The 18,870-nt window shown below is 38.2% G+C and overlaps 1 protein-coding gene across 3 annotated transcripts in view; it reads left to right on the top strand.

Moving 5' to 3' along the window:
* The window catches only part of ALMS1 (ALMS1 centrosome and basal body associated protein), a 214,449-nt gene that overhangs the window by 43,396 nt on the left and 152,183 nt on the right, over window positions 1-18,870 (top strand). For all 3 annotated transcript variants that reach the window (XM_037736112.1, XM_037736111.1, XM_037736113.1), the window contains 5 exons: window positions 2,165-2,360; window positions 5,864-5,981; window positions 7,513-7,985; window positions 9,531-9,646; window positions 9,750-9,899. In XM_037736112.1, coding sequence (XP_037592040.1) covers window positions 2,165-2,360; window positions 5,864-5,981; window positions 7,513-7,985; window positions 9,531-9,646; window positions 9,750-9,899 — 1,053 coding nt within the window. The remainder of the gene's footprint in view (window positions 1-2,164; window positions 2,361-5,863; window positions 5,982-7,512; window positions 7,986-9,530; window positions 9,647-9,749; window positions 9,900-18,870) is intronic.

The following is an 18,870-nucleotide window of genomic DNA, read 5'->3' as shown; positions in this document are numbered from 1 at the left end:
GTTGGGGGGAAATAGGGGAGGGACAGTGGGGGGTGGGGAGCTGGGGAGAGATAGCAAGGGGAGAAATGCCAGATGTAGGTGATGGGGAGGAAGGCAGCAAATCACACTGCCACGTGTGTATCTATGCAACAATTTTGCATGTTCTTTACATGTACCCCAAAACCTAAAATGCAATAAAATAAATGGGGGGAAAAAAAAGAATATGCTAGCAAACATTTAAAAGTCTGATCTACCACTATTGTGTAAGAAATGTGAACATGTTTCAATGTAAAGAAATTTATTGATTTGGGAGGCTGAGGTGGGAGGATCAAGTGCTTGAGCCCAGAGTATGAGTGCAGCCTGGACAACATAGCAAGAACCTGTCTAAAAAAAATTATTCTAATTTAGTGTTCATTTCTTCTCAAATTATTTGAAAATGAAAATACTTTCATATCATGATAGAATATACCTAATTATTAACTAATATTAAATTCAAAAGGAAAATGCCTTTTAAACTTCTCACCATTTAATTCAACTTTAATTCAGCATTGTTATTTAGTGTGATCTGTGGATTGGTGCCAGTCCAAGATTTGCCTGTTACTGGTCTGTCAAGAGAGAAGTACAGAAATTGAGAGGAAGTTTTTATAAACTTTTATAGTAGTTTGATAGAGTAATTTTTATCTTTTTTAATACCTAGAAATCAAACTTTTGGACTTGTGTTTTATATTTTGGGCTTATATGCCTTTAAATTTCATTTTTCTAGTTATTTTTATTAGTTTTGAAAATTAGCTTATTTCTCATTAATTTTTGTTAGCATTTTAGTAAAATGTCAGTCTGTGATGAATTGGAAGCAGGAAAAATTCACCATAGATAGTTTGAGAAGCAGTTCTCTGAATCTTGCCACTAATTTAAGAGTAAATATTTGAAAGAGACATTCATGGGTGATATGATAATGTTATATACTGAGAAGAGCCACGGATCCTTTAGAAACTAGTAGAGCTAATTCAATCAAGTGGTCTCATATAGAGAATACTTCAGCTTTAGGTTTGTAATACTTTTTTCAGTTTTATTATCAAATTATAAAATATTACGTAGAACCAAATTTATTGATTTAATGATGAGAACTAACAATATAGTGGAAATGCTAGTGATTCTTCAGCACTTTAAGACATGTGTAGTAGGACCCACAAATCAGCCTAGCCTTTGCGTGCACTATACCTGGGTACTCCAGCGTCGCCACTGTGAAGAAAGTGGTTCAACAACTCTGGCTGAAGACTGAGCTCAACTGTGTGAAAGTTTCCCAGGCAGCTGTAGACTTGAAACAATTCTGTCTGCAGATTGGCTAATCTCTGCAGACAGAATTGTTTGACCCTCTGCTTACTGTAGTATCATCGAGTATAAATCCTTTGAGACCCAGAAAGTCTGTCCCTTTTTGTAGTAAAATGAATCTTTCAAAGGTTTCCCAAGCCACTTCTCGTGATACAGTGAATATTAAAAGAGAGCTACAGTTGAAGCCTGTACAGAAGCTTATCCCTCAAACACATGTGCCATAATATACAAGCTCTACTTTTGTCAGTCCTTAACGTCTACCTTTCTGAATTTTCATGGATTTCTATTTCACAAGGGTAATTGTTTTATATATACTGGCAGCAGCATACAATAAAACTTAGTATGAAAAGTTTTTTTTTTTTTTTGCATTAAAAAAAGGTGTAGTAATGGGAAGAGATGTAAAATTTAGTTAATATTGTGAGAAACAGAACAGCTTTACATTTTCTTTTTTTTTTATTTGAGACGGGGTTCCGCTCTTGTTACCCAGGCTGGAGTGCAATGGCGCGATCTCGGCTCACCGCAACCTCCGTCCCCTGGGTTCAAGCAATTCTCCTGCCTCAGCCTCCCGAGTAGCTGGGACTACAGGCGTGCGCCACCATGCCCAGCTAATTTTTGTATTTTTAGTAGAGACGGGGTTTCACCATGTTGACCAGGATGGTCTCGATCTCTTGACCTCGTGATCCACCCGCCTCGGCCTCCCAAAGTGCTGGGATTAGCTTTACATTTTCTAAACTCTGATGAGAATGTCATTAAGTAGGAAGCTATATGATACATGAGAGAACATTTTAATCTAAATATTAATATGTATGGTAACTCAGTTAATGACTTAGCATGTTTTTCTTTAAAATTGTTTTAGAAAACAGAATCTTGGTATTATCTTTCTCAAGAAGTAGACTCTTCCCAAACCTTGGATACATCCGAGACCAGGTTTAATGTGAGAACGGAAGATACCGAAGTGACAGACTTCCCGTCTCTGGAGGAGGGTATATTGACCCAATCAGAAAATCAAGTAAAGGAGCTCAGTGGAGATCTCTTCTGTTCTCCATTGCTAGGTAATGCCTCTTTATTTTACTAGTAGGAATACCTCACTTCACATTTGTAAGTTTTGCGGGGACTACAAGTCTTGTGACTTTACCCTTTTTGAGTTAAGGAGCTCTATAGAACCCCCTTCAAAGGGATGAGCTTATTTTATTTTTTAAAACTGGCTCGCTAATCTCGTTATATTAAGTTTGCATTTGCCTCTCATTTTATCACATCCCGTTGCTCACAGAAGGCAGAAAGGTGATAACTTTCTACTGTGTGTGCCTCCTCAGTCTTGAATTTGCAGTTTTTGGGGTGACTAATATATTATGCTTTGGTTCTCTCAGCAATGGAGACTCCATGATTCCTCCAAAAAACAAAAAACAAATGTTTATTATATTTACCTTTTTGATTTTTAGAATTAATTAAGGCATGCGCTATTGTCCTCAGCTTTCAAACCAAAAATTGAGGTAAAGAGGTTGAGTGACTGATCTGAGGTAGATCTTGCTGCTTTCCTCTGTTTAGTATAGAACTGATTTATTAGCTTTTTAAAAGATAAACTTTTAGTACTTTTATAATCATTAAGGGATTCAATCATGAAGATGGTTTTATAGTTTTGTATAGAAGGATGAATAGGATTTAATTCAGCAAGCTCTTTGCAAACATAAACTAATGCTATCCAAATCAAGATATTAGTGCCATCGTATTCTATGATGTGGATCATTAAAGTCAATTTTAGGTCCACATTTTAAGAAAGACGTTGACAAAATTAGAGTACTTTTGTGGGAGGAGATGACTATGTTTTGATAGACAAAAGAGAAGACTTTGCTATGGTCAAATATTTGAAGGGCTATTATAATAAAGAGGAGGCAACTTATTCATTCATGTAGCAGATATCTAAGTGCCTCCTATGTGTTTGATGCTAGGGATATATAGATGAAACCTACCTCCTCTTCTGGGAAGGCAATCAGTAAACAGAAAATAACAGTACTATGGGATTTGTGTTGTAATGATGTAGTGCAGGAGTCAGCAAATGACAGCTTACAGGCCACGGCTTGAGTTTATACTGTTTATCAGCTAAGAATGATTTTTGGATTTTTTAAAGGATTGTAAAAACAAACAACAGTAGTATATGTGACAGATTATATGTGACCAACAAAACCGAAAATATTTACCATCTTACCCTTCATAAAAAATGTTTGCTAACTCCTAGTCTAGAGGTTAAAATGAATATATAACTTAAAGGGAAACTGTTTTTCAAATTGATGTAAAAAAGAATTTTCTAATAGTCAAAGCCATTTAATAGTAGAAAAGGCTCTATTAAACAACAAAAAGTGAGCTTCATGTCACTGCAGAATATGTAGCAAAATTCTGTGTTAGCATTTTAGCACTGGGGAGGAGATTGTACTTTGTGACCTCCAGAATGTTTTCTAATGTAAAGTTTTATAATTCTAGCGTCTCATTTACTATAGATAGGGCAGAACATTTTAAATTATTAGAGTAGATTCCTGCATCTGATAGGCAGAGGACATTTTATCGTTGCTGTTTTGTTATGTGTAAGTACTAACATTGTGATTATTAGGCTCTTACCAGTGGCAAATGTCATTGATGATGGCTGGTGCCAGAATGGTTAGTTACCTCAAAAAAGAGGGATCCAAGCCAGTAACAGATGTCCAAACTTGAGGAAACAAGAAGCAGTTGAAAGTTGTAAAAAAAAAGGCATGACAAATAAAATATATCACCTCCCCATCACACACAAACACAGATAATGCTGTACAGTTAAGAATCATTAGCTCTTCAGTTTTGGCCTGCTCCTTTAGGAAAATACGTTTTCCCATTTACCTGATTTTAAGTGTCCAACTCCAACCTGAAATATTCTTAAATATTTAAGGAGATGCTGAAACGTTGCTTATAACTTACTTGTTACTTACTATTCCTTACTTATACCTAAATAGCTATTTTAGGTACTGAGGATTTCTGTAGGTTTTGAAACCTGGTAAGGGATAACTCTAATTTTTTGAGAAAAGACTCTCAGATTCTTTAAATACTTAGCCTACAATTAACTGGAAATAGTAAAATTGCTTTACTTGCCCAAAGGTCCCCCTTATAGCATTAGCCCTAGTGTATTTGGGGATTTGTTCAAAACTCTTCATGATTTTTAGAGGGGTGAAGAACTGTTATGGAGATTTAAGACTGATTCTCTGTGCCAAGGCCAAAGAGGAACCATACCAATTGTTCCTTGGTGGCAAAGGTTATTGTTATATATCAGTTTCTCATTTTTAATTCATTCATTCAGTAAATAAATAACTGTGTTGAGTACCTATTAAATGTAGCAGGTACTTCGCTAGGCACTGAGGATATAGCTATGGATAAAGTAGACACAGAGTTGATAATTTAGATGGGAAGTGGATAGACCAAAGATTAAAACAAGAAGGTGATAAATTATATGGAAGATGTGCGGGGTATGTGAGCAATGACAGTACATATTTTGACCAAGTGAAGGGCAGATGACAACATGGTGAAATCTGTGAACACTTGGTTTGCAGTAATTTCAGGGGGAACAGTGGTGTGAGAGAGGAGTCCTCACTTTGTACACAGTACACTTTGTACACTTTGTTACATCATTCTGAAATCAAGAAAGTATACTGATTAAAATACAAATGATTTAAGTCAACATTCAGGAAATCACAAGAATTTTTTTGTTTTTTCATTAAAGCAACAGTTAAACTTTTTGGGTAACAGAATTCTTTTATACATTTAAAAATCACTGACAACTCCAAAGAGCTTTTGTTTGTTTGGGTTATTGATACTTCCCACATTAGAAATTAAAACTGAAAAATTAAATATATATTTATTAATTCATTGAAAGAGTACATATTTTATAGAAAAAGAACTTTTCCAATACAAAAATGTTTAGAAGTATGGCCATGTTTTACCCAAACAATTCTGTAATAGAAGACAGCAAGATTCTCATCCCTTTTTCTGTATTCAGTCTGTTGCCATATCTTACATTCTGTAGCTTCTGGAAAATGTCACTGTATCCTTTTGAGAGAATGACAGTGAATAAGGCAAATTATATCTTAATATTATTTTGAATAAAATTTTGACACTAGGTACCTCGTAAGAGTGTCTTAGGACTCAGGAGCTTTGATGCCGTTCTTTGACATGATAGTAAGAGCATTTGCTAAAAGTTGGAATGCTTGGGTTCAAATCTTACTCTGGCATTTCAGCTACTTGAACGTGGACAAGTTACTGCATCGTAAGTTTTGTAATCATGTTTCCTCACCTATAAGATATGTATAGTAATACCTATCTTTCAAGGTTGTCATGAGGATTAAATGAAATAGTGTATGTTAAGTGCCTGGACCTTGTCAGGCTCTCAATAAATGGTAGCTGCTACTGCTTTTGCTTTTACATTATTATTGTAATGCTTGTAGAATTCTCCACATGGTAGCATAGATAGGTGCTTTAAAGTATTTAAGTAAATAATTGATTTTCAGCATTACTCAGCATTTTTATATTTGAAACTTTACAGTCATACAAGATAGCTTTGCTTCTCCTGATTTGCCTTTGTTGACATGTTTGACACAAGACCAAGAATTTACACCTGATTCTTTATTTCATCAAAGTGAACTAAGTTTTGCACCTCTGAGGTAGGATGATTTATTTGTATGTAACCTTTCTCCTTTCTTGTTTTATGTTGTTACTAATATTAGTGACTTCAGGCCAAGGCAGGACTTTGATGTGGGGCTTAGATACTCTTAGCACACGCTCTGAAGGTAACAAAGTCCTATACTAAGACTTGATGCATATTAATTTGGCAGAGTAACGGATAGAGATGAATCAGATGACTGTAGTTTGTTTAAAAATAATTTCTAATGTATTCAGGTATTCCTAATGTATTCAGGTATTTCAGGCATATTTTAATTTAGAAGGCACACTAGATTTTCCTTCTTATAAACCTCCCCATCTGTTGCTCATCATCTCTCTCCTCCCTCTCACCTTTATTCTGCAAAAAGCATTTATTTCTAGGTGACTAACTTGTTTGGCACTCTCATTTTATTCAGCTATTATTGAATGAGACTAGTTAGCTCTCCTTACTTTACAGGAGGTGTGAATATGAAGTAAGAAACTTTTTATAAACAGACATATGCAAATTAACAGATACTCCAAATTCATGTCCTTTAGAATAGTCATAATGGGAGAAAAGTCTGGAATGTTCAAAAAACATATTTGGAATTATTCAAGAATATGTCTTCCTCTTTTAGAACTGAAAAAAAAAAACCCACCTTAAATTAAAAACTATAGATGTTTAGAAAGCAAAAAGTAACTCCTGTCCTTACACTATATATTACCTTGTATCACTTTTATGAAAAGTGGTCTGTACACATTAAGTCATCAACTAGTGATTAAATTACTGTTGTGTTTTCGTAATAGATCGCTTCTTGAGTGGTACACATTAAGTCATCAACTAATGATTAAGTTACTTTTGTGTTTTCGTAATAGATTGCTTCTTGAGTGGTGTTCTTTCTCTTTTTGTTTGTTGTTTGTTTGTTTTTAGATGGAGTCTTGCTCTGTTGCCCAGGCTGGAGTGCAGTGGTACCATCATGGCTCACTGTAACCTCTAACTTCTGGGCTCAGGCAATCCTCCTACCTTAGCCTCCTCCAATGGCTAGTACTACAGGCATGTGCACCATGCCCAGCCAATTTTAAATTATTTTGTAGAGACAGGGCCTTGCCGTGTTGCCAGGGCATGTTTTGAACTCCTACGTTCAGGTGATCCTCCTGCCTCAGCCTCCAAAGTGCTAGGATCACAGGTGTGACCCACTGTGCCTGGCCTTGCATGGTTTTCAAGAGCATAATAAATGACTAGTAAAACAGTTAATGCAGGTTAAATGAAAAATCATGGTAGGCATCATTATGAAAATCACATTGTGTCTACTGTTTTAGGAGAAGCCTGAGATAATATTTGGATCATAGGGTGGTAGTTCACCTTTTGGTTACAAAGAATTTGCTTTGTTCAGTCATTAGCCATCTTAAAGGAGTCTGAAATTAGGAGAGCTTTGTTTTTCAATACACTTTTCAAATAAACTTGATTTCAATGACATATGTATTTTTGTGTTAGTACTTAAAAATTAAATGTTTTATTGTGTTGTTTATTTATTTTTAACTATATATTTTCAGGGAAATTCCTGATAAGTCTGAAGACACTGAGTGGTTTTCTCGACCATCGGAAGTTAGTGAAGCTTTATTCCAGGCTACTGCGGAAGTAGCTTCAGACTTAGCGAGCAGTTGCTTTAGTGTATCTCAGCACCCACTTATAGGCAGCACAGCTGTTGGGTCTCAGTGCCCTTTTTTATCTTCTGAACAAGGGAAAAATGAAGAGACGATTTTATCTGTTGATGAACTGAAAATTCCCAAAGATGGTGATAGTTATGATGCTGTTTGTTTATATATGTCATGGAAGACACAAAAAGATACACAGCAGCCTGAAACCAATTTAGCTGATAGAGATCAAGTTTCAGTTGCAACTTCATCTGACATAACTGATGAAAACATAGCTACTAAAAGAAGCGACCATTTTGATGCTGCTTGTTCATATGGGCAGTATTGGAAACAGAAAGCTTTACCTAAGCAGGCAGAAACATATTTAACCAGTAAGTACCCTGATTCTTTTTCAGATTCATTTGACACAATTGATATAAATAAAATTTCCAAGGGAAGTAACAATTTTAGTGTCCCCTTTTCCTATGTGCCATGGAACAGAGAAGAAACTTTGCACCACCCAGAAGCATGTGTAATCAGTAAGGACCATGCTTCCTTTCCACGTGAAGTTGCTCTTCATCATAATAATAAAATGTCATATTCTTTCTTGAATTGTTTGTTGGAAAGAAGAGGAAAAGGGGTTCCCTTGACTTTGGATGGTCATTATTTTGAGAATGTTTATTTAAGGGCTCCAGCTGAGACTGAGGCGAAACAAGGGATGGATTATTTGGAGAGTTATGAAAGAAATGAAGATTTGCAGAAAGAATCATCTCAATATTTTGAACTAATGGAGACTAGAAATAATTTAGTATCTTCAGAAGTGAAACCCACATCCTCAGAAATATAGTATATTAGGAATGTTATAGCTCCTGATAATTCTGTAAAAGTTTCAGAGGCACATGTACTTTCCAGGGCACATGATACCTCTAAAGTGGGGGCTTCTGGTTGTCTTCCTCCAACTGTTAAATCCAACTTGTATTAGACATCAGAATAACTGTACTTTTAAGAGGAGAGAAACCAAAAGGGAACTTCTCTTTTTGGTGAGAAAAATATTGATCCCACTGAAAATGTAGCCTTAGGGGCAGTTATTGCCTCTATTGAGCCTTCTAAGAAAGACAGTACATTAAGTAACAACCAGGCTGATATCAGTAAATCTTTAGCAGATGACAACCAAGAGAGAGAACCAAAAAATCCAGATCTTTCTCCATTAAATGATAATGATGAAAACTCTTTCTTTGATAGACTTAAACATCCATCCCATCAGTCCACTCCTGGGGTGTTTGAATCAGCAGATTCAAAACTATTGCTGGATAAAAAGGATGGTGATGATTGCTTTCTATACTGGCATCTAAATTTAAAATCATCCCCCTAATGCTCTTCAGAAAATGTTTATTAAGGCACTTTGTGTTATTCCAGAGCTTAGGTCATCTGCTTCTTTGAAAAATCTTAAAATCAGGCTGTTGGTCTTGGCAAGCACAATCAGCCTTATTTCAGTGTGATATAAGCAATAAACCATTTCTTCCCTTTGGGAAAATAAAGTCTGTTCCTTCTCTTGACCTTGGAGAGAAGGTAGGATCTTCAGATGTTATGTATTATGTGAAAGTATTAACTTCAGATTCTTTGGTTTTACAAGATTAAAAGCAGCCAACCTTTGAAGAAGTTGCAGATTACTCAAACTTTAATTTGAGTAAGGATGTTAACTGTAGTAATGCCATTGAAGGTCGGCCTGCAGCTGTAGGAAGCAGCTTTTCAGCAAACTTAGTGGCGTGTGATGCAAAGTCACAAAGTGCTTTACCGTTGACTAGTGATGCATCATTAATTGCAGTCACCCAAGAGACATTACTGAAAGGTGACACCAAGGGGAAATTCTTTGGCCTACGGGAGCTGAGTCTAGTTTTACTATATATACAATTATGCAAATGACTTCTATTTTGTAGAGGGCCTGCAGGGGAAGGCTGAGTTTGATGTCATAACTCTGGATGGTGATGCTGAATGCTGTAGCCTAAATGAAAATATTGTGTGCAGTGAAAGAGTTGCTGAACTACAAAGAAAGGTGAGACACAATAAAATGATAGTTGTAAGAAACATGGCCTTTCTCAGTATTGTTTCAGGAAATGGTATTGTTTGTTTTTATTTTGCTTTTTACTATTTCCCAGGTACATGACCAGTGTGATTTGACTAGTCAGTACGTTGAGCTAGCAGCTTTAGAGAATTTTCATGATGATATAGAGATGAGTGACAGCTTCCTGCACCGACAACCTACTTTACAACTTGCATCCGAGAAGGAAAGCAATATTGAAAAGCCTGTAAGTTTTTTTATTTGAAATTTCTTTTGGATGGAGAGAGGAATATTTTGTTTGAAAAATGGGCTCAGGTTGGGCATGGTAGCTCACTCCTGTAATCCCAGCACTTTGGAAGGCTGAGATGGACATATCACAAGGTTGGGAGTTTGAAACCAGCCTGACCAACATAGTGAAACTCTGTTTCTACCAAAAATACAAAATTTAGCCAGGCATGGTGGCTCAGTTTCAGCTACTCTGGAGGCTGAGGCAGGAGAATCACTTGAATCTGGGAGGTGGAGGTTGTGGTGAGTTGAGATTGCGCCATTGCACTCCAGCCTGGGTGACAGTGCAAGACTCTGTCTCAAAAAAAAAAAAAAAAGGCCCATTTATATCCTTCAATACCAGTTTGTAACTTGTACCTGTTCTTCATCTGATATCCAGGAATATGTTCCAGTAGAGGTTGGTATAAAAGAAATGTTTATGTTTTGTAGACTGTAAGACTTAGTTCTGTGGTGTCTTGGAAAAGCCCATCCCATGGGGCTCCAAGGCTTTTCATACTGAGGCAGCCTAACGCTTCTTAGTTGTGCCAGCAAGAGACTTTATACAGTGTTAAGATTAGACTTATTCGTGGGAAGATTCAAAAGCTTATACTTTGAATTCTTCCTCTGGTCTTCAGTGTACAATCCTTGAAACAGTCCCTGGAACATTTAAGTATGTCTGTTTAGAAGCTCCTGAAAGACTTGACTTCAGAGCTGTCTTGAAAATTAGAAGACCCATGTTTTACCAGGAAGGATAATGAAGTGCTTAATGTTCAAAGTGGCCAGTGTCTCTCCAAAGGGAACTATCTCTTTCTCAAATGAGCCACACAGTGATGTATATACATGTTCCTTCCCTCTCTCTATTTATATAATTATTACCATTGGTTATCTGTACTAGAAACTGGCACCTCTACGGCGTTATAAAAATTTTGTGTCAGCCTTTCTTTTATAGAAGGCTTTTATTTGCTTGGATCCTTGGATCCCTTGGCATTAATGTTCCTCTGGTCCCACTGAATATCTTCTTCTATTGTCCGGTACTGTAAGTCCCAAGGTGAGCCCCGCTTCCTTGTGATATACCCTTATATCCTGTTATTCATTAAACAGAGTTAGATAAAATAGTGATGTACTTAATGTTACTTCTCTCTTCCTGTTTTCCTATGTATAAGATTGGTATGTTTTTGTAAAGCTCTATTAGTTTGGGTTACAACTACATTTAGACCTTTAGGTTCAGACCATTGGTAGAAAATGAACAAAGATATGGTAAACTTTTATTTATACTTTATTACATTAATTCAGTTTTTTTAAACATAGACTTACTAGGTTAGTTTTATTTTCTTCTGTATTCTAAACTAGGCATTCTTTAATTTTAATCAGGTAACAGTAGGGATGAAAACGATAGTTAACACTTTGCTCAAGTACTATGCTAAGAGGTAACATGTATATATCAATTCATTTTTGTCCTCCGTTAATCCTATTAAATAGAATTATTGGAGATTATTATCATCCTCATTTTACAATTGACACTTAGAAGATTTAGGAACTTGCTTATCATTATTCTGCAATTGGGGTAACCAGTATTTGAAACTAACCATATCTATGTACTATTTTTTTTTCTTTAATTGGTTTTTATTTACATAATTAATGTATCATAAAATTCACCTTTTAACGTGTACAATTCAGTTTTTAGTGTATTCATGAGTTTGTGCAACCATTGTCACTTTCTATTCTAGAACTTTTTCATCACCCCCAAAAGATAGAGCCATAAGCAGTCACTCCCAATTTCCCCCTCCTACCAGCTCTGGTGAATCTCCTTTCCATCTGTATACATTTGCCTATTCTGAACTGGCTTTCATTTAGATAATGTTTTCAAAGTTTATCCATGTTTTAGCATGAATCAGTAATAATCACCCCTCTTTTTTTTTTTTTTTTTGTCTTGCTTTGTCGGCTGTATCGCCCAATTATGAGTGCAGTGGCTGCCCTTCTCCTGAAGTCAACCTGTGATGTTCTCTGTATTTTTTTTTTTTGTTCAGACAGAGTCTTGCTCTGTCACCTAGGTTGGAGTGCAGTGGTGCAACCTCAGATCACTGCAACCTCTGCCTCCCAGATTCAAGGAATTCTTGTGCCTCAGCTTTCCAAGTTGCTGGGATTACAGGTGCCTGCCACCACACCTGTCTGATTTTTGTGTTTTTTTTTTTTAAATTGTATTTTAGGTTTTGGGGTACATGTGCAGAACATGTAAGATTGTTGCATTGGTACACACATATCAGTGTGATTTGCTGCCTTCCTCCCCATCACCTATATCTGGCATCTCTCCCCATGCTATCTCTCCCCAACGCCCCACCCCCTGCTGTCCCTCCCCTATTTTCCCCTGACAGACCCCAGTGTGTGATGCTCCCCTCCCTGTGTTCACGTGTTCTCATTGTTCAACACCCACCTATGAGTGAGAACATGTGGTGTTTGATTTTCTGTTCTTGTGTCAGTTTGCTGAGAATGATGGTTTCCAGGTTCATCCATGTCCCTACAAAGGACACAAACTCATTGTTTTTGATGGCTGCATAATATTCCGTGGTGTATATGTGCCACATTTTCCCTGTCTAGTCTATCATCGATGGGCATTTGGGTTGGTTCCAGGTCTTTGCCATTGTAAACAGTGCTGCAATGAACATTCGTGTGCATGTGTCCTTATAGCAGAACGCTTTATAATCCTTTGGATATATATCCAGTAATGAGATTGCTGGGTTAAATGGAATTTCTATTTCTAGGTCCTTGAGGAATTGCCACACTGTCTTCTACAATGGTTGAACTAATTTACACTCCTACCAACAGTGTAGAAATGTTCCTATTTCTCCACATCCTCTCCAGCATCTGTTGTCTCCAGATTTTTTAGTGATCGCCATTCTAACTGGTGTGAGATGGTATCTCAATGTAGTTTTGATTTACATTTCTCTAATTACCAGTGATGATGAGCATTTTTTCATGTTTGTTGGTCTCATGTATGTCTTCTTTTGTAAAGTGTCTGTTCATATCCTTTGCCCACTTTTGAATGGACTTTTTTTTTTTCTTGTAAATCTGTTTTAGTTCTTTGTAGGTTCTGGATATCAGCCCTTTGTCAGATGGGTAGACAACAAATAATTTTTCCCATTCTGTTGGTTGCCGATTCACTCTAATGACTGTTTCTTTTGCTGTGCAGAAGCTGTGGAGTTTGATTAGGTCCCATTTGTCTATTTTGGCTTTTGTTGCCAGTGCTTTTGGTGTTTTGGTCATGAAGTCCTTGCCTGCACCTATGTCCTGAATGATTTTGCCTAGATTTTCTTCTAGGGTTTTTATGGCGTTAGGTCTTATGTTTAAGTCTTTAATCCATCTGGAGTTAGTTTTAGTATAAGGTGTCAGGAAGGGGTCCAGGTTCTGCTTTCTGCACATGGCTAGCCAGTTTTCCCAACAGCATTTATTAAACAGGGACTCCTTTCCCCATTGCTTGTTTTTGTCAGGTTTGTCAAAGATCGGATGGTTGTAAATGTGTTGCCTCTGAGGCCTCTGTTCTGTTCCATTGGTCTATGTCTCTGATTTGGTACCAGTACCATGCTGTTTTGATTACTGTAGCCTTGTAGTATAGTTTGAAGTCCGATAGTGTGATGCCTCCCACTTTATTCTTTTTGTTTAGAATTGACATGGCTGTGTGGGCTCTCTTTTGGTTCCATGTGAAGTTTAAGGTGGTTCTTTCCAGTTCTATGAAGAAGGTCGTTGGTAGCTTGATGGGGATAGTGTTGAATCTGTTAATTACTTTGGTCAGTATGGCCATTTGCACGATATTGATGCTTCCTAACCATGACTATGGAATGTTCCTCCATCTGCTTGTGTTCTCTCTTATTTCGTTGAGTAGTGGTTTTTAGTTCTCCTTGAAGAGGTCCTGTACGTTCCTTGTTAGTTGTATTTCTAGGTATTTTATTCTCTTTGTAGCCATTGTGAATGGCAGTTCGTTCTTGATGTGGCTCTCTTTAAGCCTGTTATTGGTGTACAGGAATGCTTGTGATTTTTGCACATTGATTTTGTATCCTGAGACTTTGCTGAACTTGCTTATCAGTTTCAGGAGATTTTAGGCGAGATGCTGGGGTCTTCTAGGTATACAATCATGTTGACTGCAAATAGAGAGAATTTGACTTCCTCCTTTCCTATTTGAATACCTTTTATTTCTTTTTCTTGCCTGATTGCTCTGGCTAGAACTTCCAGTACTAAATTGAATAGGAGTGGTGAGAGAGGGCATCCTTGTCTAATGCCAGATTTCGAAGAGAATACTTCCAGTTTTTGCCCATTCAATATGATATTGGCTGTTGGTTTGTCATAAATAACTTTTATTGTTTTCAGATACGTTCTGTCAATATCTAGTTTATTGAGGATTTTTAGCATAAAGGGCTGTTGAATTTTGTCAAAGGCCTTCTCTGTATCAACTGAGGTAATCATGTGGTTTTTATCTTTGGGTCTGTTTATGTGATGAATTATGTTTATAGACTTGCGTATGTTGAACCAGCCTTGCGTCTCCGGGATGAATCCTACTTGATCATGGTGGATAAGCTTTTTGATGTGCTGTTGCGATCGATTTGTCAGTATTTTATTGTAGATTTTTGCATCTACGTTCATCATGGATATTGGCCTGAAGTTTTCTTTTCTTGCTGAATCTCTGCCGGGCTTTGGTATCAGGATGATGTTGGTCTCATAAAATGATGTGGGAAGGATTCCGTCTTTTTGGATTGTTTGGAATAGTTTCAGAAGGAATGGTACCAGCTCCTCTTTGTATGTCTGGTAGAATTCTGCTGTGAACCCATCTGGACCTGGGCTTTTTTTGGGATGTAGGCTCTTAATTGCTGCCTCAACTTCAGACCTTGTTATTGGTCTATTCAGGGTTTCGACTTCTTCCTGGTTTAGGCTTGGGAGGATGCAAGTGTCCAGGAATTTATCCATTTCTTCCAGATTTACTAGTTTATGTGCATAGAGTTGATAGTAATAATCGCTGAAGATGGTTTGTATTTCTGTGGAATCAGTGCTGATATCCCCTTTATCGTTTTTTATTGCATCTATTTGATTATTCTCTCTTTTCTTTTTTATTAATCTGGCTAGTGGTCTACTTTGTTGATCTTTTGAAAAACCAGCTCCTGGATTTATTGATTTTTTGAAGGTTTTTTTGTGTCTCTATCTCCTTCAGTTCTTCTCTGATCTTAGTTGTTTGTTCTCTTCTGCTAACTTTTGAGTTTTTTTGATCTTGCTCCTCTAGCTCTTTCAATTTTGACGATAGGGTGTCGATTTTCGGTCTCTCCTTGCTTCTTATGTGGACATTTATTGCTATATATTTTCCTCTAGAGACTGCTTTAAATGTGTCCCAGAGATTCTAGTATATTGTGTCTTTGTTCTCGTTGGTTTCGAGGAACATCTTTATTTCTGCCTTCATTTCATTGTTTATCTAGTCGACATTCGAGAGCCTGTTGTTCAGTTCCTTGAAGCTGTGCGGTTCTGAGTTAGTTTCTGAATTATGAGTTCTAACTTGATTGCACTGTGGTCTGAGAGACTGTTTGTTATGATTTCTGTTGTTTTGCATTTGCTGAGGAGTGATTTACTTCCAATTATGTGGTCAATTTTAGAGTAGGTGTGATGTGGTGCTGAGAAAAATGTATATCCTGTGGATTTGGGGTGGAGAGTTTGGTAAATGTCTATTAGGTTTACTTAGTCCAGGTCTGAGTTCTGGTCCTGGATATCCTTGTTAATTTTCTGTCCAGTTGATCTGTGTAATATTGACAGTGGGGTGTTAAAGTCTCCCACTATTATTGTGTGGGAGTCTAAGTGTCTTTGTAGGTCATTAAGAACTTGCCTTATGTATCTGGGTGCCCCTGTTTTGGGCGCATATATATTTAGGATTGTTAGCTCTTCTTGTTGCATTGCTCCTTTTACCATTATGTAATGTCCTTCTTTGTCTCTTTTCATCTTTCTTGGTTTAAAGTCTATTTTATTAGAGATGAGAATTGCAACTCCTGCTTTTTTTTGCTCTCCATTTGCTTGGTAAATCTTCCTCCATCCCTTTATTTTGAGCCTTTGTGTATCCTTGCATGTGGGATGGGTTTCCTGGATACAGCATACTGATGGGTTTTGGCTTTTTATCCAATTTGCTAGTCTGTGTCTTTTGATTGGGGCATTTAGTCCATTTACATTTAGGGTTAATATTGTTATGTGTGAATTTGATCCTGCCATTTTGATGCTAGCTGGCTGTTTTGCCTGTTAGTTGATGCACTTTCTTCATTGTTTTGATGCTCTTTACCATTTGGTATGTTTTTGGAGTGGGTGGTGATGGTTGTTCCTTTTTATGTTTAGTGCCTCTTTCAGGAGCTCCTGTAAAGCAGGCCTGGTGTTGATGAAATCTCTGAGTCCTTGGTTGTTGGCAAAGGATTTTATTTTTCCTTCACTTATGAAGCTTAGTTTGGCTGGATATGAAATTCTGGGTTGAAAGTTCTTTTCTTTAAGAATGTTGAATATTGGCCCCCACTCTCTTCTGGCTTGTAGTGTTTCTGCTGAGACATCTGCTGTGAGTCAGATGGGCTTCCCTTTGTGGGTAACCTGACCTTTCTCTCTGGCTGCGCCTAGCATTTTCTCCTTCATTTCAGCTCTGGTGAATGTGATGATTATGTGCCTTGGGGTTGCTTTTCTTGAGGAATATCTTTGTGGTATTCTCTGTATTTTCTGGACTTGAATATTGGCCTGCCTTGCTAGATTGGGGAAGTTTTCCTGGATAATATCCTGAAGAGTATTTTCCAGCTTGGATTCATTCTCTCTGTCACATTCCGGTACACCTATCAAATGTAGATTAGGTCTTTTCACATAGTCCCATATTTCTTGGAGACCTTGTTCATTCGTTTTTACCCTTTTTTCTCTAATCTTTCCTTCTTGTTTTATTTCATTGAGCTGATCTTCGACGTCTGATATCCTTTCTTCTGTGTGGTCAATTCGGCTGTTCAAACTTGTGTATGATTCGCGAACTTTTTGTGTTGTGTTTTTCAGCTCCATCAATTCACTTATATTCCTCTCTAAGTTGTTTATTCTCGTTAACATTTCATAAAATCTTTTTTTCAAGGTTCTTAGTTTCTTTGAATTGGGTTAGAACATGTTCTTTTAGCTCCGAGAAGTTTCTTATTACCTACCTTCGGAAGCCTGATTCTGTCAATTCATCACACTAATTCTCCATCCAGCCTTGTTCCCTTGCTGGAGAGGAGTTGCGATTCCTTGTAGGAGGAGAGGTGTTCTGGTTTTGGGTGTTTTCATCCTTTTTGGGCTGGTTTCTTCCCGTCTTTGTGGATTTATCTACCTGTCTTCTTTGTAGTTATTGACTTTCAGATTGGGTCTCTGAGTGGACGTCCAGTTTGCTGATGATGAATTTATTTCTTTCTGTTTCTTAGTTTTCCTTCTAACAGTCTGGCCCGTCTGATGTAGGAGTGCTGAGATCCACTGCAGGCCCTGCTTGCCTGGGGATCACCTGCAGCGCCTGCAGAACAGTAAGGGTTGCTGCCAATTTCTTCTTCTATCTTTGTCCCAGAAGGATACCTACCAGATGTCAGTTTGAGCTCTCCTTTATGAGGTGAATCTTTGGATATACAGGGGTTGTGGAGCTGCTTGAGGAGACAGTGTTTCCTTTATAGGAGCTCAAGTGCTGAACTGTGAGCTCTGTTGTTCATTCAGAGCTGCTGGGCAGGTACGCTTAAGTCTGCTGCAGTAGAACTCATAAACCCTCCCTTTTTTTCCCCCAGGTGCTCTGTCCTGGGGAGTTAGGACTTTATTTATGAGTTTCTGTTGTGCTGCTGTGCTTTTTCAGGGCTGCCCTGCCCAGCGAGGAGGCAGCCTAGTCACTGTCTGCCTGCAGAGGCTTTGCTCAGCTGCTGTGGTCTCCGCCCTGCTGTCTTGTGTACTTCCCTGCAGTCCTGTTTATACGGGTGTAGTTAGAACTGCCTCAGCAATGGTGGCCCACCTCTATAATGGCGGACTCTATCTGTAATGGCAGGCTGCCTCGGCAATGGCGGGCTCCCTCAGCAATGGCAAACTATCTCTGTAGTTGTGGACTGCCTCCGTAATGGCAGATGCCCCTCCCCCACCGAGCTGGACCGTCCTGGTTTCAGCTGTGTTTGCTGTGAAACTCTGAATTCAGAGCCTTTCCGATTGCTGTTTTTTTGTGGGGGTGGGACCAACCGAGCCTGATCACCTGGCTCCCTGCCTCAGAGCCTTTTTTTTTTTTTTTTTTTTTTTTCACTTTTTCTCCCCCCCCTTTTTTTTTTTTTTTTTTTAGTTGAACAGTTGACTACCTCCCAGGTGTTTCAGTCGCCTGTTGAAAAGGCACTGGGATCTGTGTGATTTCCTGTGCAGCGACCCACTGCGCCTGCTGAAACAGCAGTGTTGAGATTCGTGGCGCTTTTTTGGCCCAGAATCTCCTGACCTGGCTCCCTGTTTCAGTCCCCTTTTTAATCGGATGAATGGGTGACTCTGCCTTCCCGGAGCTCCAGTCGCCAGCTAAAACGGCGCCCGGACCCATGTATTTTGTACAGAGAGCTGCCCTGCGGGGGCACCAGCAAAACAGCCGCACCAGGCATGCCAGCCAAACCAGCTGAGCTGGCGACCCGTGGGGCTCCTCCGCCTGGGAATCTCCTGGTCTGTGGGCAATAAAAATCTGTCTGGAAATGCGGCGTCCACTCACCCTCCGTGCTTTCACTGGGAGCTGCAATCCTGAGCTGCTCCTAATTGGCCATCTTGGATCCCTCCATATCTATGTACTTAACCACCATACCATAAGCTGCCCCCCTCCAACCTTTTAACTATTCTTTGTGAAACCAACGTTAAGATTTAGAATTATTTTGGCAAGAGTGGAAGTTTTGAAGGAGATTGCCTAAAGTCGAGTTCAATAACAATGAGAAACGAAGTAACAACTTTTAAAG

The sequence above is a fragment of the Cebus imitator genome, unplaced genomic scaffold (genome assembly GCF_001604975.1).
Source record: "Cebus imitator isolate Cc_AM_T3 unplaced genomic scaffold, Cebus_imitator-1.0 Scaffold23, whole genome shotgun sequence".
NCBI lineage: Eukaryota > Metazoa > Chordata > Mammalia > Primates > Cebidae > Cebus > Cebus imitator.
This window is presented reverse-complemented; position numbering and strand designations above follow the sequence as displayed.